At 35.2% G+C, this 26,559-nt stretch overlaps 1 protein-coding gene across 2 annotated transcripts in view; it reads left to right on the top strand.

Moving 5' to 3' along the window:
- BAZ1A (bromodomain adjacent to zinc finger domain 1A) overlaps window positions 1-26,559 on the top strand; it is a 91,128-nt gene that overhangs the window by 51,046 nt on the left and 13,523 nt on the right. The window contains exons 10-21 of one of the 2 annotated variants that reach the window (XM_059914088.1): window positions 566-661; window positions 1,358-1,496; window positions 2,812-2,958; window positions 7,179-7,274; window positions 7,390-7,614; window positions 9,062-9,227; window positions 9,460-9,573; window positions 12,574-12,698; window positions 15,299-15,895; window positions 17,673-17,836; window positions 18,555-18,709; window positions 19,035-19,183. In XM_059914088.1, the coding sequence (XP_059770071.1) occupies window positions 566-661; window positions 1,358-1,496; window positions 2,812-2,958; window positions 7,179-7,274; window positions 7,390-7,614; window positions 9,062-9,227; window positions 9,460-9,573; window positions 12,574-12,698; window positions 15,299-15,895; window positions 17,673-17,836; window positions 18,555-18,709; window positions 19,035-19,183 (2,173 nt within the window). The remainder of the gene's footprint in view (window positions 1-565; window positions 662-1,357; window positions 1,497-2,811; window positions 2,959-7,178; window positions 7,275-7,389; window positions 7,615-9,061; window positions 9,228-9,459; window positions 9,574-12,573; window positions 12,699-15,298; window positions 15,896-17,672; window positions 17,837-18,554; window positions 18,710-19,034; window positions 19,184-26,559) is intronic. The other variant, XM_059914087.1, reaches the window with a different exon arrangement.

Here is a 26,559-nt window from a genome sequence, read left to right as displayed (position 1 = left end):
TTAGAGACTTTTTAGGGTCAGTATTTATCTTGCAGTTTCAAATACCAGAAACAAGAAGTAAGGGTTTCAAAAGACCAAGTGAGCGAAAAGTTCACCAATTGTATACTGTCCCCTCTGTGTGTCTCTAGGCAGTTAGTCAGGTTTAAATGAATCTTGAAAACAAATGTATTACAAATATAAGGGGAGGTTTTATTTTAGGTACTCTAAGAACTTCTTACCTCTTTAGTTAAGATCTAATTGATTTAAAGTAGAGGGAGAGCTGCTATAGACAGGGTTGGATTGAATTAATATTTATCCAGGAGCTGCTATGTGTTGAACATTTTTCGTCTTTGTAGCAGTTCTGTCAGGCAGGCATTGTTTTCATCAGTGGTTTTAACACTTTAATGTGCATCAGAATCACCAGAAGTGTTTATTAAAACATCAATTGCTGGGTCCCAACCCCGGAGTTCATGGTTCAATAAGTCTAGGTAGGGCTCAAGTAATTGTATTTCTTACTAGTTCTGAGGTGATGCTGATGCTGCCTTATAAATTTCTTATCAGAATTTTTATTAACCTTTTGTTTTAGGAAAGAGAGAAATTGCGTGAAGAAAAGAAAAAGTATATGGAATACTTAAAACAGTGGAGTAAACCTAGAGAAGATATGGAATGTGATGATCTTAAGGTATGAGCTTGTTCTGTGATGTTTCACACACCTGTGCAACAGAGGAAGTAGCCAGTTAAGCAAATGCTTATATTTAGAGTTCCAAAGTAACATTGTTAGTATTTTATAACAAGCTTTGATAATGATTCTTAGTCTGTGGAAATAGTTGGTCATCTGTGCTATCCTTGGTAGTCCAGTAACCACTGGGGCCAGGCATACATTTAGTTTGATTGCTAGACAAAGAGTCTGCTCCTCTCCAGAAATAACCAAAGTATCCAAACCAAACTCGTTCATCTCAGTTTATAAGGAACCATTTCTAAGTCAATAGATGATGGATTAATTCTGTTCCATATCCTAAGGAAAATACTGCATTGAAGATCATATTGACACGGCTAATGCCTTGACCTCAGAATCTAGGTTAGGAGTCCTTCTTAACTAGGAAAGGTAGTCAGAAGTATAGTTCAGCCTAAAGTTATGTTCTTAGTTTGATGAAGGAAAAAGTCCCTAGAGACTGTGATTTAGTAAAGTTGGAATAAAGCCACAGCATCTATAATTTTTAAAGTTCCAAAGGGGATTATGATAAACATCCAGTGTTGAGAACCACATGAAATAATTCTTTACGTGAAATTATTCTTTTAGGTAAGAGTATATCATATCTGTCTTTTACAATTTCCTGTACTTAGTTCAAATAGTTATATAAATTGTTTAATCTTGCAGGAACTTCCAGAACCAACTCCAGTGAAAACTAGACTACCTCCTGAAATCTTTGGTGATGCTCTGATGGTTTTGGAGTTCCTTAATGCATTTGGGGAGCTTTTTGATCTTCAAGATGAGTTTCCTGAGGGAGTTACCCTAGGCAAGTGCTATTGCTGTGTTGTAGTTCACGCTAAAATTAGTGGCTTAAAGGAACAAGTTATTCTCTCTCAAAGTTCTGTGGAGTCACTGGACCCAGCTGTCCAGTCCTTTCTTGGGGTCCTTCATGTGATTACAGTCAGACAGTGGCTGGGACTGGAGTCATCTGAAGGCTCACCTGGCTAGATGTTCAAGATGGCTTCTTCACACACGTGCCTGATGCCTCGGTGCTCCTCCACATGGTGTCCCACTCCATCAGAGTAGCCTGCACTTCTTATGTGGCCGCTGAGTGCTCCAAGAGGCTGGAAGCAGAAACTGCCAGTTTTCTTAAAGGCCAGGCCTGGAACTAGCAAACCTTACTTCTGCCATATTCCATTAGTTAGGCCTGCTGGGATTCAAGGAGGCAAAGGAATAGACTCTACTTCTTGAGGGTGGCATGGTATGTAAGTGCAGGGAGGGGAGAAATTGACAGCCGTATTTGGAGACAAGTTATTGCCTAACTTTAATTTATGATTCTGTTTTGCCTCTGCACTTACATACTATTACTTTTTATTTACATCATTTATAAGAGCTAAATTAGTATGAGAAGGGCTTTGGATCCCATTTTAGATTTTTAGCTGACCAATAGCAAAATAATTTTCTTAAGATCCAAATAAAGATTCTCAAAGACAGAATTATAATGCCACTCTTATTTTAATAAGAGTAAATTCTTCAGGAGGGCTTTCACATTCCCTCAGTTTTTCTTTATGAGCTAGATGAAGCATGAATCATTGTGCCTTACAGATCAAGAAGGTCTAAACAACGCTGGTTTAGGTAAGAAGTTTAGGTTAGATGAATTAGATGAGAAACATTTATGACTTGAACACAATTTTAGGATTACACCTAATGCTGATGATTACCTCTTATGTGCACTATTTGGTAAACAGTAATGTCCCACATAGCTCTTCAGAACAGTGGGACAACAATAATAAATCTTTGGCATTGTTATTCAAATTAGAGTAAAATTATAATTTTTAATATATGCCTTAATTTGCGTCTCAAATTTAAACTTAGATGAAATACTGTATCAGTCTACTGAGACTAATTTGGCTTTCTTGAATGCAGTGATTTTGGCTTTTGATTTTATTGTATTTTATTGTAATCATTATAAATTATTTTTGATTTTGGCTTGAATAATACTTGGCTCTACTTTGATAAATGGGCAGTTAAGAAAATAGTTACACAGGCTATTGTTGATTAAAATGTTTATTATTCCAATGGAGTTGTTTTTTCAGTACATGACCAGAACTTTAAATTCATTTTAAACATTTTATTCGCAGAAGTGTTAGAGGAAGCTCTTGTAGGAAATGACAGTGAAGGCCCACTATGTGAATTGCTTTTTTTCTTCCTGACTGCCATCTTCCAGGCGATAGCTGAAGAAGAAGAGGAAGTAGCCAAAGAGCAAATAACTGATGCTGACACCAAAGGTCAGAATTCAGTGTTATTGCTTGCTGATAGTAGCTTTGTAGTGAAACTAATTTTTGATTAGTTAATTTTTAACTTTACTTGGCTTTTACAGTTATAAAATTACTTGATTTTTGAGTCATATACTAGCAACACATCATCAGTTGTCTTAGAACAACTTTGTTTTAATGTATCCTGTTTCTGATGGCCTTAAAAATGCTGCAGCCCCCACCCCACCAGTCTGTCTTGCTTTTTTACTCCTTTAGATTTCTCCTGCTATTTAGGAGCATTACAGATTTCATTGACTAGTATCTAATTCCAAGAAATTCTACTAAATAGCATGATTTTTTTCCCCCACCTAAGGAATTACTTCAATTGTTGTTATTAATACTTTAAATTGAAAATATTACCACTGATTTCATTTCCTATCTGACAATTTTTAGACCAGAGTTAAGTAAAATTTAGTTTTTAAATTTCAGTAATTGGTTTGAACTAGAAATTTTGCTCTTTAAATTCTATACAGTTAAGTATCTAGAGTCAGCGTGTGGTACATATTACTGTAGGAATAATTCTTGGGGAAACCCTTTTTTATTTTTAATACAGAGTAGAGTATGTTCACTGTTTTATTTAGGATTTACCTCAATCAGGGGAATTGTTAAGCATTTATATTAAAAGGTTGATTTGACTTCCTGAATAATACTCTCTGTGAATTTTGCCACATTATGAGATGGGACTATTAAACAATACTTTAGTGTATTCCATAAAAATTTACAATAAGAGATAACTATTTGGAGACATCTTGATAGCAGAATCTTGGTAGAAAAAAAATGGAACATTCCTCCATTCAGATAGCATGGTTGGCCATAGATAATTTGAGCTAATTTCCTTTATGCCTGGTCGATGAAGCAATAGGATAATTATGAGTATGTAGCCAATGTCAGCTGCCTTTTGATTTTACAGGCTGAGTTCAAGCAAAATATATTCTCTAGCTTGAGTGCTAATCACCATAGGTCCCTTATCAAGGCCATTTCAGCAATGTGGTCCTCATTGTCATCTCAGATGATTTAGTCAATTAAATGAAACTCTACTTAAAGGGAAGACAAAAGGGTAAATCCATTTATAAAACACCTAAAGATTTTCTAGTGACAAGCACTAAAGATGGATTATCTAAGAGAGACAATGTAACATATATTCGTTCTTTTAGCCTTTAGGTTTTCTTAATGACCAATAACATCACAGGGTTATTGACCAAATTCTGACCTTAATACAAGACAAAAAGCTTTTTTTAATTCAGGATTTGAAGCAGGTGAATTTTGTAGTTTTGGAAATCCTGATGACAAACAGTGGAGTCAAAAGGAAATTGTATTGGAAAATCAGCTAATGTAAAGGAAAAATATATGTAATATTGACGTTTGTATTGCCATTATATTTTCTATTCATGATTTGTTTGATCTGCAATTTTTATAGCTCTACTCCTATATAGAACTGTCTATAAAGTCTACCTCTGAATATGTATTGACCATTAAATAAAGGTTTTAATGCTCTTTTTGAAACTATTTAAATGTTAGGGAGGGAGAAAAAAATACTCAAGGAATTTCACCCTTCTCTCACTTGTGTATTATTATTGGCCACATTTTAAATGGTTATTTCAGTTTCATTAAGGGCCCTAGGCTGTTCCCCCGGATATTTTTCATATGTTCTCCCATCTCAGAAACAAAAAAGCTCTTCCATAGTCTTCCTGAAAGCCACTGAATAATCAAATGGGATTGAATATTCTTTTACTTCCTCTTTAGCTGGTCTTATTATGTAAGGTGTTTCTTGCTATTTTGAGAAATCGGGAAATTGGGCAGAAGATAAAAGCATGAATTTATCTTAGTGATGAAAAAACTGAGGTTCAGGGAGGTTATTTGCTGAAGATCACAAAGATAGTAAGTGACCACAAAGCTAGTAAGACACTATATATGCGTTGTTTCATTTAATCCTCATACCACCCTTGTGAGGAAGATGTAAGTATTTTCTGCCTTTTACACACAAAGAAACTTAGTCTTAAGGAGTCTAATTAACTTGCCCAAAGACATTTGGCTAATAAGAAAGTGACAGGATAAAAACTCAGGCACTCTGGCCTAGAGCCTCATAATGACTGTTATATTACCTTATTATATGGCAAAGAGTAATTATCTGTCTTCCAGAACATCTGATTTCTTTGGTCTTTGGTCTCCCTGTTTTTATATCAAATCTTGGAAATTTTGACCAGCAATTTTTTAACTCTTCTATTAAAAATATCAATTCCTCTCGTTAGTCTTACATCATGAACTTAGTGCCTTTCAAAGTACAGGAAAAAGAGCATTCTCCTTATACAGAATAGTTTTGTGTATTTGCTGAGATGTTATTGTTTAGTGTTGAAATTGTGTGCACCTAATTCTAGATTATGATGGTGATAAATGTATCTGTTTCACATAGTCAAGCCATATACAGTTCAGCTATATTCTCTTGGTATGATGTACCTGAGTGACTGTCTCGGCAAATCCTAGAATGATATTTACAGTTTCTTGAGAGTGCAATTTGGTGGATAACTGAGTTAAAGAATACATATTTTAACATGTTAAACACAACTAAAAGTAAGCTGTCATTTTGTTGGTTGTCCATTTCCTAAGGCCTTTGTCCTAGGAAAATTATAACTTACTATAGATAAAATAGGTTGAATTGCTGCAAAGGAAGAGAACCAGTACACTTATACAGCTCTGTAACTAGGACTGTTGTTAATTTTAGACTGCCTGTATTAATTTTAAGTTTGTTTGGCTTTATATGTAAAATGAAAATTGAAAAAGTTTTAGGTCTACTATTTCCCTATTGAGGAAGAATATAATGTCTGTCATTTTGACTAGATTCATGGCCTGGTAGGAATAACTTATGCATATATGTAGCATTTAGTCAGATAACTTCTCCTGTGTGGTAGTGTTTATGCTTTAAAATGCCATGAAATTGTCAATGACTGTAATCAGACATAATCCCAGAGCCGCCTTTTTCCTTTAGTAAAGGACAGCACTTCTGTTCTCTAAGGTTCATTTTTTCAGCTTGTGAACTTTGGGGAGGGAATCATATAGTGGAAAGTTAAGGAACCACAGAACCAGGTTAGCCCAGTGATTTTCCAGCTCTAATCCATGGAACTCTACAAATTGTACGGGGATTCCTCTGTGCTACTGCAGCAGAGTTGGAAAAATGAATGGGCAGGATTGTCATCTCTATTCCCTACTTTAACAAGGGCATCTTTTATCTCTTTTATATTGTACTTCCAAGAAATACTTGAAGAATTTGAAAACTGCTGATCTAGACTTACCCCTGTAAGAAAAATGAAGCCAATTAAGTGACTGGTCTAAAGCCTACGTAACTAGGAACTAGGGATTGGCAGAGTTAAGACTAGAATATACATTATCTGACTCTTAGTCTGAAGCTGTGTCTGCTGTACTTTGGTATAACAGAAGGGCTTTTTATCAGCTTAAAGTTTTTTCATAGGTGACATTTTAATTTTATTATCTATGTAAGGAATAATTATACATCCTAATGGTTTAAATACATTTGTGCCAGTAGATTTGCTCTTTAGTCCTATTTGTAGGCTAAGCACTGTTTTCAAAGCTAAAGGAATTTACTTAGAAAATACAGGGATATCTTCCTATTGTTTCATGGATCGGCAAGTTTTCAAAATAAAAACAAGCAATTTAAATGAAGAGGATAAATCTCTGTTTAAGTGACAGCAGTACTGTCTTTAAGTTCTTTTAGCTCTTTTTCTGTGCTGGTTTTGTGATGATTACAACTTATACTTTGTTATGATTCAACCTTAAAATATTTATAAAAGATTTGGGTATCTTCAAACAGATTCTGATTTTCAAAGTAGACTTTTCTAAAGTTATGGTTGAGCAAGGAGATTTGTTTTTCATTCTAAAGTGTATTTTACCTTTTTTTTTTTTTTTTTTGGAATGTGTATGTGCATCTTGTTTGCAACTTGGAAATTGTCTTCTCTCTGTTAAGTAAGGGAAAAATTAGTGTGTAGTGCATGTCTTAGGATTTATAGTTTTAGTTGGATACTAGGCAGAATGTGAAGGATGCTTGTTGTACCTAGTGTTGGTTCTTTTGAGGTTCCTGAATGTTAAGCTGTTTGCTGTTTCTTTCATCATTTTAAAAGGGTATTATTCCCAAATATTCAAGCTTTGATTTGCACTAGAATGAAGTATTTATTTCCTTAAAGATTTAACGGAGGCTTTGGATGAAGATGCAGACCCCACAAAATCTGCACTGTCTGCAGTTGCAACTTTGGCAGCTGCATGGCCGCAGTTGCACCAGGGTATGTGTAGGTTTTATTTTTTGTTTGCTTTTTTATTTTTATAAAGGTATATTTTACATTGCTGAGGACTTATTGTTTATATTCTAAATGACTATATCATTTTTAACAACTATAGGCTGCAGTTTGAAAAGCTTGGATCTTGATAGCTGCACACTTTCTGAAATCCTCAGACTACACATCTTAGCTTCAGGTGCTGATGTAACATCAGCAAATGCAAAGTACAGGTATCAAAAACGAGGAGGATTTGATGCTACAGATGATGCCTGTATGGAGCTTCGTTTGAGCAACCCCAGTCTAGTGAAGAAACTGTCAAGCACTTCAGTGTATGATTTGACACCAGGTAAACTTTGCAAGTTAGAATTTGTATAATCTGCCTACTTCCTACCCTCTTATCCTCTTACGCCCGGAAAACTTGGTAGCTGATGAGAAAATTTTAGGTGATATTCAGTTTTAAAAGAGAAGGAGAGGGATTTGCCTGGTGACACAGTGGTTAAGAATCCACTTGCCAATGCAGGGGACACGGGTTCGAGCCCTGATCCGGGAAGATCCCACATGCTGCGGAGCAACTAAGCCTGTGCGCCACAACTACTGAGCCCGCGTGCCACAGCTACTGAAGCCTGCACGCCTAGAGCCCATGCTCCACAACAAGAGAAGCCACCCCAATGAGAAGCCCACGCACCGCAACGAAAAGTAGCTTCCACTCGCCGCAACTAGAGAAAGCCCGCGCACAGCAACGAAGACCCAACACAGCCAAAAATAAATAGATAAATTTATTTAAAAAAAAAGAGAGAGAAAGCAGTCTTTAAAAAAAAATTGTTGGAATACAGTGATGTAAATTAACTACTGTTGTTATTCATATTAGCTTTAATTATTTATGATTTTTTTCTTTTTCTATTTGGATTTTCTGTTACTTTAAAAATTTATGGGGACTTCCCTGGCAGTCCAGTGGTTAGGGCTCCGCGCTTCCACTGCGGGGGGCGTGGGTTCAATCCCTGGTTGGGGACTAGGATCCCACATGCTGCGTGGTGAGGCCAAAAAAAAAAACCAAACAAATTGTGGTTAGTTTACTACATCTACTAAGTTTAGAAGGATAAGTGAGAAGTAGCTAGCTTTCACTTTTACTTATTAGTATATCAGAAATTTAAGCTGTAGCTGCAAAATTCTAATATTCATTTGAGTGTTTGTGCCTCAAGTTTACATATGAGGCACAATGTGTAAAAATAAGATGAAGTTATTTTTCCCTTTTTCTAAATAAAAAATTATAATGTACAAATATATAGAATTGAATTTAATATGCTTAATAGAACATATAATAAGGGTACCTAATTCCTAAGATTCATATAGTTAAAAAAATTTTTTTTATTGAGATATAGTTGATCTAACATATAACTTTTATAATTTATAGTAGTGTTTTTATGCAGTCTTTTCAGAGTAGCAATTTGCGTATTGCCTTTTTTTGTTTTTAATTCATGTGGTTATAACTTAGTTTTGATTTGAACTTCATACATGAGCCTGAAAATTAAAACTTGAAAATTAATTCTTTGCAATTAGAAAATTTTTCATGTCTGTTTAATTAGTATATAAGGTAGTCATTAGTATTTGAAATGCCTTGTCTATCACATAACTGTTAATTGGATTCAAAGTTGCTTTTTTTCCGTACATGCCATTGGCATGTTTGATCTTAAGAAACTTTTCCCTGGTCTTTATTAAACATTTTCACATTGAGCCACAAATTAAAATTTTTCTTGTCATTGATAATCCAGAAGTTATTTACCAATTTTTGACAGGAGAAAAAATGAAGATACTTCATGCTCTCTGTGGGAAACTACTGACCCTAGTTTCTACTAGGGATTTCATTGAAGATTATGTTGACATATTACGGCAGGCAAAGCAGGAGTTTCGGGAGTTAAAAGCAGAACAACATCGAAAAGAGAGGGAAGAAGCAGCTGCTAGGTAAGAAATAATTATAGTCAGTTGTGCTAATGAAAGCTGTTTATTTCTTTACATCTGAAACCATGTTGGGCTGCAGTGTGGCATTGGCTCACACTGAGAGGTTATGAATAGATTAACTACTTTATGGTTTTGTGATAACATTTGGAGCATTTTCTATAATTTTATGATTAAAGGCAAGATACTAAAAGTTAAAAGTATCAGATAGACTATAATATTTTATTTTAACTTTCAGAATTCGTAAAAGGAAAGAAGAAAAACTTAAGGAGCAAGAACAAAAAATGAAGGAGAAACAAGAAAAACTAAAGGAAGATGAGCGAAGAAATTCAGTTGCAGATATATCTGTTGGGTATGGTTTGAATTACACTGCTTATCTGGATCACATAAAGAATAAAAATCAGCACCTTAAACTCTTAAAATGCTTTCAAAAGTTTTAGAAAACATATGATAGTGTCAGCAAGCCTATGAAATTTACATACAGACAGTCCTCAGATATACATGTGTTATGTTTAAAAAGAAAAAAAAAAGCACTTCTAGGGAATCTAGAACTCATTTTCTCATAGAATTAATGTTATAAATTATAATTTCCCAGAAAACTTTCAATAGGCTATTGTTAACCAGTTTCTAGCATTACTAGTAGGATCTCTCCTCTCCACCATCATCATCACAGTTGTACACTGTGTTTACAGAGCTCCTTCAAGCCTTTTGAGGAATAGAGATGAGATTGGAGCTTCTGGTAGAAGGTGTAGGGAGAGGATGTCAGCATCTTAAATAATTTAGTGACTGCCTAAGTATTTCATTGCATTTCAGCATATTAGGGATGAAGATTGGCTGTGAAGACAAGTCGGAATTTTTCCCATACTATAGATGGCAAATCATATTCAAATTTAGCAGAAATAATCATTTTTAAATAAAATCTGCCAAGGAAGTTCTAAAAATCTCAGTATTCCAAATTTAGTGTATTGACTTTCGATTATACTTTGATGTAAAAATACCTATTACATCTTAAGATCATAGGTCACAAACTTGCATCAGTTGTATTTTATATGGCCATCAGTAATACTTTAAGGAATTTATTTGGATACCTTAAGAAAGTTAATAGATATGACACCTAAAGTACAAGCAACCAAAGAAAAAATAGATAGACTTCACCAAATTTGAAAACTTCCGTGCTTCAAAGAACACTATCAAGAAAATAAAAAAAAGCAACCCAGAGAATGGGACAAAATTTTTGCAAATTATATATCTGATGATGGTCTGACGTCCAGAATATATAAAGAACTCATACAACTCGACAGTAAAAAGACAGCCCAATTTAAAAAATGGGCAAAGGATTTTAATGGACATTTCTCCAAAGAAGATATACATGAAGCTCATAAAAAGATGCTCAACATCATTAGTCATTAGGGAAACTTATATCAAAACTGCAATGAGATACTACTTCACGCTTACTAGGATGGCTATAATTCAACTGAGGGACAGTAACATATGTTGGTGAGAATATGAAAGAATTAGAACTCTCATACATTGCTCACAGGGATGTGTAAAATGGTGTGGCTGATTTGGATAAGTTTGGCAGTTCATCAAACAATTTAAACCATATGTTACCATGTGACCAGCAGTTCCACTCCTAGGTATATACCCAAGAGAATTAAGAACATACATTCACTTAAAAATGTATACACGAAAGTTCATAGCAGCGTTATTCTTAATAGCCAAAAAATGGTAACAACCCAAATGTCTATCAGTTGATGAATAGATAAACAAAATGATATATTCCTTCTGTGGTATATCCATATAGCAGAATGTTATTCAGCAATAAAAGGAATGGAATTCTGATACATGCTACAACATGGATGAACATATTATGCTAAGTGAAAGAAGCTAGTCAGTCACAAAAGGCCATGTATTATATGATTCCATTTATAGGAAAAGTCCAGAATAGGCAAATCCATAGCAGAAAGTAGATGAGTGGTTACCAGGGGCATTGGGGGAAGAGGAAATGAAAATGGCTATGTGGTTTTTCTTTTGGGATGGTGAAAATCTTCTGGAATTAGATAGAGGCAATGATTGTATAACCTTGTTAATATTACTAAAAACCACTGAATTGTACACTTTAAAATGGTGATTTTTACAGTATGTGAATTATCTCTCAATTTTTTTTACGTTTTATAAACTTTTTCCAATTATATTGAGATGTAATTGACATAAAATATTGTATTCATTTAAGGTATACAAAACAATGATTTGATAAATGCATATATTGTGAAATGATGACCATAGTTTCATTAATATTCATCACCTCACATAGTTACAAATTTTTTTTCCTTGTGATATCTCAAATTATTAAAAAGGGAAAATAGGCATGTTACAGATCCCACCACTTCATATTTTTTGTACTCATCTAGCCTCACTTATTTACATTATCTCTCTGGTTCCTGAATACATTTGAGTTTACAAAACTGTCTTTGAATGTAGAACATAAATGGTAGAATTAACTCAGGTTTCATACAACTTTAGTTTTGATTTGAACAATATAGTGGATTAGATAAAACATCCATATTGTGCTCATTCTTCCTACTTATTATATCTGAAGTTTGTCTGCTTTCCTCCTCCACTGTTTGTCTATTTATCTCCTTTATACTCTGAGCCACCATCACCTCCCAGCCAGCTACCTGGACTATTACAGTGACCTCTTTACTGGTCTCCCCTCATCTACTTTCTCTCTCAAATGATTTTCCACATAGCAGCAAAAGTGCCTTCTAATCATGTCATTTCCCTTTTCTAAACTCGTCCACGTTTTTCCCATTGCTTTTTTTTTTTTTTTTTTCCCCATTGCGTTTTGAATGATGCCTTACAAGGCCCAGTATGACCTAGCCCTGCTTTTTCTCATTCATATCTTGAATTACTTCTTTTTTGTTTACACCTTCTCAAAATTATAAGCTCCTTCCTTTTCCTTTGAGCTCAGTGCCTTAGCATGTTGTCCCCTCTGCTAGAGATGAAGATTTCTTCTTACCTGCCGCCTTACCCCTCCCCAGTCCCCATAGTCTCGCAGTTTATATGTCACTTCTTTAAGCAAAGCCTCTCTTGATCCCTGAGACTAGATTTGGTTCTCCTGGAAATGCTTTCATAGCATTTTGAACTTCTCCTTTTTTAGTATTTATTACATATTTTAATTTTACAATGATTTATATAATTATCTGTTTTCTCTGCAAGACTGTAAACTCTGTGTTATCTCGTTCACTACTTCCTAAGCATAATGCCTGGCACTTCATACGCAGGCAATAAATATTTCATGCATGGAAGTATATATTCATTAATGAATATAATTTTTGTTTTCATCCTTAAGGGAGGAAGAAAGGGAAGATTTTGATACTAGCACTGAGAGCAAAGAAATAGAGCAAAAGGAACAAGATCAAGACACAGTTACTGAGGATGAAGATGACCCAGGAGCACATAAAAGAAGCAGAAGGGGTAATACAGAATTTCTTTAGGGCATTCTTGCTTGTTTTTAATTGATAAGGCATTTTATTAATTCACTATTCTGAAATATATATTAGATTGCTTCCATTTGAGATTCCGAGGTGTGTTTGTTGAGTTTTCATATTTACTACTTTATATTGACCAAATAGAAATTTTTATTCTATAACATACTCATTCTACATGCATTGAATGCCTCTTAGTTGCTAGAGGTACAAGAGATCAGTAATGCTTGTAATTGGTGTCATATTGCTGGGAATGGATATCTCTGCTGCCGTAAAATAATTTCATAAATTGCTGGATCAAAGGAAATACATTTTTTTGAAAGCTTGGTACAAATTACTTCTGAGGATCTCTAACCGTCTTCATTTGATAACTATTAAGGAGATCCTTAAGTTTATTCTGTGCCTCTAATTTGGATGGTATCTTTTCTTTTTTTGCTTTATTTTCTAAATGGTTATTGTAAGTAGACAGAAAATCTCTTGTATCATGGAGGCTGTACTGTCTGATTACAATGCAGTTGATTTAGAAATCCAAAGCAAATAAACCTCATATTATTAGAGTTTAAAACAAACTTCCAAGTAATGGGTCAAAGGAGAAACCCTAATGGAAATTAGAAAATATTTAAAACCAATTAATACTGCATATTAACACTTGTTGGATACAGTCCCTCTATTTAAAGGAAAGTTTATATAGCTTTAATGCAAATTAGGAAAGAAGAAAGGCAAATTGAGCCTAGGCATTCATTTAAGAAGTTAGAGGTAGAAACTGGAATAATCTCCCCAAATATAAGGAAACAGTAGATATGAGTAGAAATTAATAGAAGATAAAACTTCAATAGAGAAGAACAACAAAGCCAAAAGTTGGTTCTTTGAAAAAGACACAAACTGGATAAACCTTTGTTGAAATTGATTTGGGGGGGGGGGGTGGTCACAATAAAAAATTAGGACTAAAAATGGAAGCAACATAACTACAGATGGAGCAGAAATTTAATGATAAGGGGATAACATAACAATTTTATAGCAGTAAATTTGAAAATAGAGGCCAAAAAGGAGCAAAATCCTAGAAAAGTGCAAATTATAAAAATGGATTAAAGAAAAAATTTAAAATGTGAATTGTCCTAAACCATTAAACATCTTGAATTCGTATTAAAAGCCTTCCTATAAGGAAAACATCAGTCCTAGGCAACTTTATGGTGAATTCTGCCAAATTTTAAAGAAGCAGATAATTCCAATCTTACACAAACTCAGGCAAAAGAAATAGAAAGAAGAAACACTTCCCAACCATTTAAGCAATATGACAATGATTAAAACAAGAGAGAAGTCTAATTCTTCAACACAGCATAAAAGTCCAGGCAGGTCACCAGGAATCCAGGCTCCTTCTGTCTTGTTGGTACTGTCATCCTTAGGGTTTTGCTGCCATCCTCATGTTCCAAAATGATTTATCACCTTGTCTCCATTCTATCTAGTTGGAAGAGGGAAAGAAGAAAAAGAGGCATAACCCAGAGGTTACATATAATGCTTCTGCTCCCACCTCTTTGACCAGTAGTTTCTAATGTAGCCATGTTTACTAGGGAAAGAGGGTCTGGGAAATGTTGTCCTTCTTTTGGATTGCTAGGTGCCTAATAATTAAGGGTTCTGTTACCTTAAAGCAAAGGTTAGTAAACTATAGCCCATTGGCCAAATCTGCCCTGCCCCCTGTTTTAATATTACCCATGAGCTAAAAAGAGTTTTTACAGTTTTAAATAGTTGAAAAAATTTTATGAAGAATGATATTTTGTGACGTGAAAATTACATGAAATTCAGACTCAGTGACCATAAATAAAGTTTTTATTGAATATAGCCATGCTCATTCATTTGCATATTGTCTATAGCTGCTTTCATGCTACAGTGGCAGAGTTGAGTAGCTGTGACAAAAACCATATGACCCACACAGCCTAAAATATTTACTAGCTAGCCCTTTACAAAAGTAGTTTGCTAACTCCTGCCTTAGAGGAAGGACTGAATGTATGTTGCAAAATAACTAACAGACTGTGCCCACACTCTCCAGTATGGAGATGGAAGATTTTTGTGTGTCCCTTCATATTTAAGTGTGCCAGTTTCTTATTAACATAGTATATTAGTCTATTCATGCTATCATAACAAAATATTACAGACTGGGTGGCTTAAACAACAAATTTATTTCATCACAGTTCTGGAGGCTGGAAGTACAAGATCAAGGTGCCAGCAGGGTTGATTTCTGGTGAGGCCTCTCTCAGCTGGTGATAGCACCTTCTCACTGTGTCCTCACATGACCTTTCCTCTGTGCCCACAAGTGGAGAGGGAGCTCTGGTCTCTCTTCCTTAAAGACACCAGTCCTGTCGGATTAGGGCCCTGCCCTTATGATCTCATTTAACCTTAATCACCTCGTTAAAGGCCCTGTCTCCAAATTTAGTCACATTGGGGTTTAGAACTTCAACCTATGAATTGGGGGTATGGGGGGTGGCGCATACAGTTCAGTCCAAAACGTATAGTAACTTGGGGTAGCTTGTATCGTATTTTTCTAATGAAAATTTAAAGTATGATGATGGTGATCAAAGGTTGTTTCGATTATAGGGAGAAGGGGACAAAATGGATTTAAAGAATGTACAAGGCAAGAAGAGGTCAGCTGTGTAACAAGAGAGCCTCTTACTGCTGATGAGGAAGAAGCTTTAAAACAGGAACACCAGCGAAAAGAGAAAGAGCTCTTAGAAAAAATCCAAAGTGCCATAGCATGTACCAATATCTTTCCCTTGGGCCGCGACCGCATGTATAGGCGGTATTGGATTTTCCCTTCTATTCCTGGATTGTTTATTGAAGAGGATTATTCTGGTCTCACTGAAGACATGCTGTTGCCGAGGCCTTCATCATTTCAGGATAATGTACAGTCTCAAGATCCTCAGGTATCCACTAAAACTGGAGATTCTTTGATGTCTGAATCTACCTCCAGCATTGACCAAGGTCCGTGTGATGATTCTGTGCAGCTGCCAAAACCAGTGCATAAGCCAAATCGGTGGTGCTTTTACAGTTCTTGTGAACAGCTGGACCAGCTTATTGAAGCTCTTAATTCTAGAGGACATAGAGAAAGTGCCTTAAAAGAAACTTTGTTGCAAGAGAAACGCAGAATATATGCACAGCTAGCCCGTTTTTCTGAAGAGAAATTTCATTTTTCAGGTAAATTTTCAATGGAACCTATTTCCTTTATTTTTCTTTCCCAATAATCTCTGGCTCAGGATTAAACATTTTTCAAACTATTAGAGCTGTGTTTAAAACAACTTCTCTTTCATTTGGACTATGCTCTCAGTTCCTAAGTTAGGGAAAGTTTGCCAGTTAGAGAAATAAGGTTTTCTAGATTCCACTGGCTTCCGTTTGGATTATGAGAAACACAGCTGACGATGTGAGCAGTTACGTACTCTTCCTGATCTCATTCCTTGACCAGTAGATTGAACACCTGAGGCACTAAGGTTACCATCGGTTTTTGAGATCTAATAGTGAGTGAGGTCACTCACTGAAGGTTTTGGCTGAGGGTCCAGGGACAGGTTCCATTAGTGATCACGCCTTTGGAGATGGGCTGCAAGGACAGATCAGGTAGCAGTATTTCTTATTTGATGGCTGGTCTATTGATGACAGATAAGAGAAAGCAGTAAGGCATTTTTAGGTGTAAATTTTAGCAGTAAGGCATTTTTAGGTGAAATTTTCTAGGTAGAGAACTCTTAAATTTAGGGTCATATTATTACCATGACTACTTTAATTCTCTTCAGGATTAAAAACTGTTGATCACAATTCTTTAACAGCTTTAAAGCTGAGATTTTAATTCATAACACTGTACAATTCACCCATTTAAAGCGTACAATTCAGTGGTTTTTTTGTATATTCTTAGATATGTGCAACCATCACACAGTCAATTTTAGAACATTTTCATCATCTCAGAAAGAAATCCCATACCCTTTAGCTGCCACCCCCGTAGACCTAAGCAACCACAAATCTATTTTCTGTCACTGTAAATTTCCTTGTTTGAATATTTTATGTGACTGGTGTCATGTAGTATATGGTCTTTTGTGATTGACTTTCATTTAGCATAATGTTTTCAAGGTTCATTTAAGTTGTACTTCATTCCTTTTTATGGCCAATTAATGTTCATTGTATACTACATTTTATTCATCCATATGTTAGTTGATGGACATTTCTGTTGTTTCCACCTCTTGGCTGTTACAGATAATGCTGCTATAAACATTTGTGTACAAATTTTTGCTGACACATGTTTTCATTTCTCTTGGGTATATACCTAAGAGTGAAATTACTGGATCGTATGGTAATTCTGTTTAATCATTTGAGGAACTTCCAGACTGTTTCCTAAAGTGGCTCACCATTTTATATTGAGGGTTAAAATTTCTCCATGTCCCTGTCAACACTTGTTATTATCTGACTTTTTGATTCTAGCCATTCTAGAGGTGTGAAGTGGTATCTCATTGTGATTTTGATGTGTATTTCCCAAATGACTAATGATCTTGAGCATCTTCTCATGGTCTTATTGGCCATTTGTATATCTTCCTTAAAGAAAAGTGTGTTCAGGGGAATTCCCTGGCGGTCCAGTGGTTAGGACTCAGAGCTTTCGCTGTTGTGGGCCCCTGGTTGGCAAACTAAGATCCCGCGAGCCTCGCAACACAGCCAAAAAAAAAGAAAGAAAGAAAAGTGTGTTCAGATCCTTTGCTCATTTTTTAGTTCTATTATTTGTCTTTTTATTGAGTTGTAAGAGTTCTTTACATATTCTAGATACAAATCACTTATCAGATAAATGATGTGCAAACATTTTCTCCTTTTTTTTTTTCCCCCCACACTTGAGGATTTACTGAGTGTTTTTATATCCATTGTCTCACAATCATACAGTCAGATGAGTAACTGTATTTTTTAATGAGAAAATAATAATAAAGATATTTGATAACTATTTCAGACAAACCTCAAACTGATAGCAAACCTACATATAGTCGGGGAAGATCTTCCAATGCATATGATCCATCTCAGATGTCTGCAGAAAGGCAGCTTGAGTTGAGGCTGAGAGATTTTCTTTTGGATATTGAAGACAGAATTTACCAAGGAACATTAGGAGCAATCAAGGTTTGTACCTGTTCCCATTTTAAATTTGCCTAATTACCAGAATTTTGGCCATATTTGTTAATTTATTTGATATAGTCAAGGCATGTGTGTTCTGAATAAATACCAGGAAGTGATATATTTTTTATGAAAACTAACTTTATTCCCCTGTATCAAATTGTTTATATATAGATAGAAAATCTTTCTTAAATATGCTATATGACTATCTGCTTTCTTAAACAGAATTTAATGAACATAATTGACCTTTTTTAATATTAACTTTTGGTGTTTAAAAAGTATCTGTTTTATGGCATTTTCATCCGAGATGTTGAAATGTGTAAGGATATTTTCTTCTTCCTTGACTAGCTCCTGCCTCCTCTGCTGAGTCTGGTTTGTTTATTGGTTTCTTTGTTACCTTTTTAAAATCTGTAAGTAATTCATGCTTGGTATGTGTGTTCTGTTCATTCCTTTGCTATCATCTGTCACTTTTTTGCTACTGTCAGGTGACCAATCTTAGAATTGTTTATGATTTCACTATATAGAGAGTAAGGTATTAAAGCTTCCATCTATGAATGATACGAATTCCATTTTGGCCACTTAGTAACCTTATTTTTAGATCCCTTTTTGATTCACAATCTGTTCTAGAATATTCATGACTTTTTCATATGTACATTGAACCTCATATTTCTTAGGAACAGTATATGTCATTTTTCAGGGTTAGTAAATTTGGGTTTTGTTACAGGTTACAGACCGAAACGTCTGGAGATCAGCATTAGAAAGTGGGCGGTATGAGCTGTTAAATGAAGAGAACAAGGAAAATGGTATAATTAAAACTGTGAATGAAGATGTAGAGGAGATGGAAATTGATGAGCAAGCAAAGGTCATAGTAAAAGACAGGTACAAAAAGGATTTTCTAAAGTAATCATCACTTTTCCTTGCCATTTTATACTTTTTTTTTTTAAAGTAAATGTTTCTTTTTCTTCAAAAAATTGTTTTAAAATCTTATTGTGAGGACCTTAATATTTGTAACCACTGAAGATCCTTGTTATATGTGGCTGTAGATATGACAGATTTAAACTGGGAGTATTTTTCAAGTATTCCTTAATTGCCTATTCTTTATTTTGTGGATTCGATTGAAGACTTGCTCTTAACAAAACTTTATGTGTGGTGCTATGGGGAATAAGATAATCCCTGTGCTCACTGTTCAATGTTTTAATTGTAGACTTTTGGGCATAAAAACAGAATCTCCAAGTACTGTCTCAACTAATGGAAGTACACCGCAGTCAGTAAGCAACGTGGTTCATTATCTTGCAATGGCACTCTTTCAAATAGAGCAGGGCATTGAGCGGCGTTTTCTCAAAGCGCCACTTGGTAAGTATCTGTTTTTAATTCAAAATATTAGTTATATTTTAAATGCTTTTGAATTGCCCTTTAGTTGATAGAACTTTATTGGCTGACAATAAAATTGATTGACTAATTTGAAAATTTTAAGATTGCATTTTCATTTTAAAATGTGAGTTCTTTCAGGTGAGATTTATTTTTTTAATAATACTTAAATACTTTAAAAAATTTTTTTCTAGGTATTTAATGAATGTCTATTTAACTATTTCTGTCAGTCTCTTCTTTTATGAACTTGTCTTCTGAAGAAAGATTACCAAATCCTGTGACTAGCCTGAATAATCAAAGACTATACATAAATTCGTTGTTGTTGTTATTTAAAACAGAACCTCAAGGAAGCTACTTAAATGTCCCCCATTAGGGGTATGGTTTAATAATGTGGTCACTCACCTGAGCACTGTGTACGAAGTACCAGATCAGAAATACCAGGTGTTAAAGGGTACACAGATGAGGAAATGCTCTGTAATTTATGGTTAGGATGACAGAAATAATTCTATCAGGAATGTGTTTCAGCAATTGTGAAATTAATATGCTTTTAGGGACTAATCTAGGAACATACTCATTATGTCTTTAGGAAAATATATGTGTCAAGTTCCAAATCAGTTTTCATGTCATAACTGCCTCTACTTCCCTGTGGTCTTTCTGAAAAATGGAATTAATTTATAATTCATCATATTGAGATAGTTTGTATCTCAATAGTGGGGTACTAGAAGAAACAGTTTTTTTAAACCATATCTTTTTGGTCTCGTATTGAGAGAGCAACTTGAGGAGACGAAAATCCTTTAAAAATGATTTGAATGTTACTTTGTTGAGTAGTAAGAACAAAGCTTTCATAAATAGATGATGCTATGAGAGCAATTTTGGCACGTCAATATATTTGTAAAATGTTATTTTTAAATTGAAGGATTTGTGGCTAGTATCTCATTGTTCTAATAAACCTATCCATATTTTTATATTTTTTATAAATTGATAATTCCACCATGAGCTTAATAACTCACTTTTCACATCAAAAGTAGCACTTGTAAGAAATAAAATACATATGACCATAAAGATATTCAAGTTTGTATTTGTTGAATCACTGCTATTTTGTCTTCAGTATTTCTTAATATTTTCTGTGTTCAAATCAAATTACGTGTACAAGGGATCTCTGTATTGTTTCTTACAAACACGTGTGAATTTACAATTACTTCAATTAGAAGTTATTTGTAAGTCATAGAGCTCTTATAAATGTAAGATGTTATTACTACTCATTAATTCTGTGATTCCTAAAGGGGTGAGGGATAAAATGCAATTCTGCTGATTTTCCCACTTCTGAAATTGCCATAAATTAAAGTTATTTATAAGTTTGGGGGGGGATCAAATTAATTATTTAGTGTGTTTGTATTTTCTTCAGTACATTTTATTAAATATTTACACAAAGGGAAAAAGTTAACACTGAGAGATGTTGCAACTTACATCTCCTAGGTTATGTAAGAGCAGAGAACTATAGTGTTCCTTATGCTTGTTTGTATACAGCAGCATTAGAACATTCATTTCATCCTGAGACGTAGAAACAATTTTAATTGGGGATCTTAAAAAAATAAATGAAATAAGACAAGTTCAACTTACCTTACTTACTTTGTAAATGTTGGTCAGAGTCAGATGTTGATCATTTGTAATATGGATGTTACCATCTACCATTGCTGCCTCAAAGTTAATAGAAGAACTGGTGTCTGTAACTCTTTGTTTAAGCCTTTGAACGGTCTGTTTTGAATGAGACCACAGAAAATGGAGGTACCTCTAGAGTTTTAAGATAGTCTAAATATTTGGAGCAAGGTAATCAAGAATATCCTTAATCCGGAAGAGAAAAGGGGGTTCCACTTCATGAATGTTTGAAATAGAATATTTATTAAAATCCTCCATTCTCCTGATAATTTTTCAACATAGCAAATTAACTATAGTAGGAATTTTCCCAGTTTAGCTTCAGAAATTATTTGTTTCTTGAGGAACCAAGTAAGAAATAAAATTTCTACTTATGTTCCACCTTCTCTAGTATGTCCCTCTTACGCTAGTGATCAATCACATTGATAAAACTAGGCTTTTTTAACTTGGGGAACATAATCATATTTCAATTAATGATTTTAGGTAACATGTGAGAATTGTTTAAGTTGATAATTTAATCATTTATAAAGTCATCCATATGGTTAAACCCTTAAGCTATGGGGAAAAAAATTGTCAAACTAACTTTATCAATTTGAAATTAGGTAACACAGAAATTAATAAAGATCAAAAGGGAGATAGAAAAAAAAAAGACAAGAAAAAGAGAGAGGAAGATCAATCTAGTGTGACAGATGGTAAATTTTTAACTTTTTAAAGAATTCTGTATTTTTAAAGAACTATGATTTTACTTTCTTTACTGCTGAATAGTGGTTTACACATTTAGCTTTTGAAGGAAAAACCTTGGATTTGGTTTTTTGGAAGAGAATGGCATTGGGGGGGTAATATCATCTTCCTAACATTTTTCTTTCTACATTTCATACCTCAGCTAATCAAACTCTTTTAAGCTGGTATATAAAAAATTGACATCGTTGAACCTTAGTATACTTAGTTATTAGTTAAAAGAGTTAACAGCTATGGAATGTATATTTACTTATTCTACATATAGTATTTATTCACAGCATTTTTTTTCCTTTACTAGCATAGGGAGAATTATGGAGTAGGAGATGTTATTGTTTTATCTCCTAGAGAAGCTTACATGGCATGGTGACATGGATTAATGTATAGTGGCAGTTAACAGTATAAAATCTTCCAGTGTGATATTTGATCATATGAATCTACCATTACTTTATATTAGTAAAATATTTTTATAAATTTATTTATTTATTTATTTATGGCTGCATTGGGTCTTCATTGCTGCACGCGGGCTTTCTGTAGTTGCGGCGAGCGGGGGCTACTCTTCATTGCAGTGCGCAGGCTTCTCATTGCAGTGGCTTCTCTTGTTGCCGAGCACGGGCTCTAGGTGCGTGGGCTTCAGGAGTTGTGGCTCACAGGCTCTAGAGCACAGGCCTCAGTAGTTGTGGTGCATGGGCTTAGTTGCTCCGCGGCATGTGGGATCTTCCCAGACCAGGGATCAAACCAGTGTCCCCTGCATTGGCAGGCGGATTGTGAACCACTGTGTCACCAGGGAAGTCCCTAGTAAAAAACTTTTAATTAGCAATATCTTGAGGAATTTATCTGTGCTAGCATAATGGAAAATAAAACAAGACATTTCTGCCCTTGAGAGCTGTATAATCTGGAGAAGCAAAGTTTAAGATGAAAAAACAATTAACAGAAAAATAGAATCAATTTTATATACTGTTTTTTATCCTTATTTAAGTACTTATATGAAAATAGAAAAATGTGGACATCCATTTATATCGTATATTTAGAATATTTAAAATGGATAGGAGTAGGTGGGATAAAAATTGGTCCTTGAACTACCACTGGTTTAATTTTCTTAAAGCACCTTTTTGATCAAAACCCATAGTGTTTCACCAGCCTTTGAGTTAAGAACCATTCAAACTGACTTTCTAGGTTCCAAAAGTTCTTCATAATTTTTCTTCCATTGTTCCACATTGGCCTCTGCAACCTTATTTCTTGCCATTACCAATAAGAATGCTCTCTGATTTATACAGAAAGATTTCTTCAAGATCTTTGAACTAGCAATTCTTGTTGCCTTCTTCCTTGGAGGTCCCACTCAGGCCAGAACTTTTCATGAAGACTTATATTAGAAAATCAAGATAAATAGAAAGCTCAAAATGAGAGGGTGGAAATAAATCAAGTGGACTGTATTATTGCATTTATATCCCTCTTTGCTGGTATTTCTCTTTAGCTTTGTCTAAGGAGTCATTTGACCCATCCATTTTTTTTCCCTCTCTCGTTGAGTTATAAATCTCAATTATCTTTAGAGGTCCAGATGCTTTTTCAAACAGCTTGGTCATTTACTCATACTTTCAAATGTTTATTTCTTAAGATATATTAAACATAGTTGTTTTTCTTTACAAGTTTGGGGGGGTCTTTTGTTTGTTTGTTTGTTTGTTTTGGCTGCGTCAGGTCTTAGCTGTGGCACGCAGGATCTTTGTTGAGGCGTGCAGGATCTTTCATTGTGTCGCTCAGGCTTCCCTCTAGTTGTGGCGTGCGGATTCTCTCTTGTTGAGGCGCATGGGCTTAGTTGCATGTGGGATCTTAGTTCCCCGACCAGGGATCGTACCCGAGTCCCCTACATTGGAAGGCGGATTGTTTACCACTGGACCACCAGGGACGTCCCAAACATAGTTATTTTGTATTGTGTCTAATTCTGCATCTCTTGTCTTTATGGGTCAGATTCTGCAGGCTCTTGCTTAAAATGTTTCCACATGTGCCTTGTGGGTTTTGACTATTAACTCTCATTCCTCAGAACTTAATCTATGGCAATTTCTTCAGAGAGCATTTGCAAAGATTTGCCCTTGTTTCTGCCATTTACCTGAGGTCACTATGAATCCTGGACCACTTTAAAATCTTAGTTTGTGTTTTTTCAGGTTTTAAACCTGTTCAAGGCTTTGCTTGTAGTTACATAGTAGTAGACTTACTTCCCCTTTCCACCCAACACCAAGGTCCAGATGAGCAGATTTACTTGCTACCTCTTTCTTTGTAGCAGCTGTGTCCACCCTGATGCTTTCAGGTGTAGCCTTTGGGGGTCCTAACTTTTAAGAGAGGACTCACCACATTGAGTGGGCCCTGGGTTTCATGTCCTGTCTCTCCCTCCCTGCCCAACAGTCAGACAGAAGTTCGAGATCCACTAGTGTTTGGCAGGTCTATTGCTTTATGACTTCAACTCATTGTGTATATCTTCACCCTCCCAGCTATATTAAAATTTTCTTAAAGTCAGGGGCCATAGAATAGATTTGTTTCATATCTTTTAAAGTACTGCATATTGGAGGAACAGTATGATGGAGGAATAATGATAACAACAATAGCATTTACTCCATGACAGACAGTTTACATGTCTTATATGTATTATCTCATTTAATCTTCCCAACAGCCCTCAGAGGCATAAACTAACCACATACTACTGCTGAGGCACCTGAGGCACAGAGGGGTTGAGGAACTTGCCCAGGCTCACATAGGGGAGCTAGTACTCAACCTCAAGACAGACTGACTCCATAGCCTACATTCTCTTAATTATTATGACACGGCACATGAGGTTTTATTTGAGGATAATAGTAGAAAATATGGTGTGATAGGACCAAACTGTGTGTGGAGTCATATATCTTGCAGAATTTTGACATGATGTGGTAGGCCCTTTATAATTAAGTGTAATGTCTTAGGAAAACTAAGGTAGTTGTTGCAGTATTGAAGATCAATCGAAGGTGGATATCACAGGCCAATGTACAATGAGAGACTGCCTAGATTAATGGCATCCAATTAAATGACTCTTATTTTTTTTTTTTTTTGGTGGTGGTTTTTATTTTATTTTTGTTAACATCATTATTGGAGTATAATTGCTTTACAATGGTGTGTTAGTTTCTGCTTTATAGCAAAGTGAATCAGCTATACATATACATATATCCCCATATCTCCTCCCTCTTGTGTCTCCCTTCCACCCTCCCTATCCCACCCCTCTAGGTGGTCACAAAGCACCAAGCTGATCTCCCTGTGCTATGCGGCTGCTTCCCGCTAGCTATCTATTTTACATTTGGTAGTATATATAAGTCCATGCCACTCTCTCACTTCGTCCCAGCTTACCCTTCCCCCTCCCCATATCCTCAAGTCCATTCTCTAGTAGGTCTGTGTCTTTATTCCCTTCTTGCCACTAGGTTCTTCATGACCTTTTTTTTTTTTTCCTTAGATTCCATATATATGTGTTAGCATACGGTGTTTGTTTTTCTCTTTCTGACTTACTTCACTCTGTATGACAGACTCTAGGTCCATCCACCTCACTACAAATAACTCAATTTCGTTTCTTTTTATGGCTGAGTAATATTCCATTGCCTATATGTGCCACATCGTCCTTATCCATTCATCTGTCAGTGGACACTTAGGTTGCTTCCATGTCCTGGCTATTGTAAATACAGCTGCAATGAACATTGTGGTACATGACTCTTTTTGAATTATGGTTTTCTCAGGGTATATGTCCAGTAGTAGGATTGCTGGGTAATATGGTAGTTCTATTTTTAGTTTTTTAAGGAACCTCCATACTGTTCTCCATAGTGGCTGTATCAATTTACATTCCCACCAACAGTGTAAGAGGGTTCCCTTTTCTCCACACCCTCTCCAGCATTTATTGTTTCTAGAGTTTTTGATGATGGCCATTCTGACTGGTGTGAGGTGATACCTCATTGTAGTTTTGATTTGCATTTCTCTAATGATTAGTAATGTTGAGCATTCTTTCATGTGTTTGTTGGCAATCTGTACATCTTCTTTGGAGAAATGTCTATTTAGGTCTTCTGCCCATTTTTGGATTGGGTTGTTTGTTTTTTTGATATTGAGCTGCATGAGCTGCTTGTAAATTTTGGACATTAATCCTTTGTCAGTTGCTTCATTTGCAAATATTTTTTCCCATTCTGAGGGTTGTCTTTTCATCTTGTTTATGGTTTCCTTTGCTGTGCAAAAGCTTTTAAGTTTCATTAGGTCCCATTTGTTTATTTTTGTTTTTATTTCCATTTCTCTAGGAGGTGGGTCAAAAAGGATATTGCTGTTATTTATGTCATAGCGTGTTCTGCCTATGTTTTCCTCTAAGAGTTTGATAGTGTCTGGCCTTACATTTAGATCTTTAATCCATTTTGAGTTTACGTTTGTGTATGGTGTTACGGAGTGTTCTAATTTCATTGTTTTACATGTACCTGTCCAGTTTTCCCAGCACCACTTATTGAAGAGGCTGTCTTCTCTCCATTGTATATTCTTGCTTCCTTTATCAAAAATAAGGTGACCATATGTGCATGGGTTTCTCTCTGGGCTTTCTATCCTGTTCCATTGATCTATATTTCTGTTTTTGTGCCAGTACTATACTGTCTTGATTACTATAGCTTTGTAGTATAGTCTGAAGTCTGGGAGCCTGATTCCTCCAGCTCCGTTTTTCTTTCTCAAGATTGCTTTGGCTATTCGGGGTCTTTTGTGTTTCCATACAAATTGTGAAAATTTTTGTTCTAGTTCTGTGACAAATGCCATTGGTAGTTTGATAGGGACTGCATTGAATCTGTAGATTGCTTTGGGTAGAATAGTCATTTTCACAATGTTGATTCTTCCAATCCAAGAACATGGTATATCTCTCCATCTGTTTGTATCATCTTTAATTTCTTTCATCAGTGTCTTATAGTTTTCTGAGTACACGTCTTTCTCCTCCTTAGGTAGGT

This window comes from Balaenoptera ricei, chromosome 2 (genome assembly GCF_028023285.1).
Source record: "Balaenoptera ricei isolate mBalRic1 chromosome 2, mBalRic1.hap2, whole genome shotgun sequence".
In the NCBI taxonomy this organism is placed as follows: Eukaryota; Metazoa; Chordata; class Mammalia; order Artiodactyla; family Balaenopteridae; genus Balaenoptera; species Balaenoptera ricei.
The sequence above is the reverse complement of the archived record's forward strand: the minus strand, read 5'-3'. Positions and strand labels throughout refer to the sequence as shown.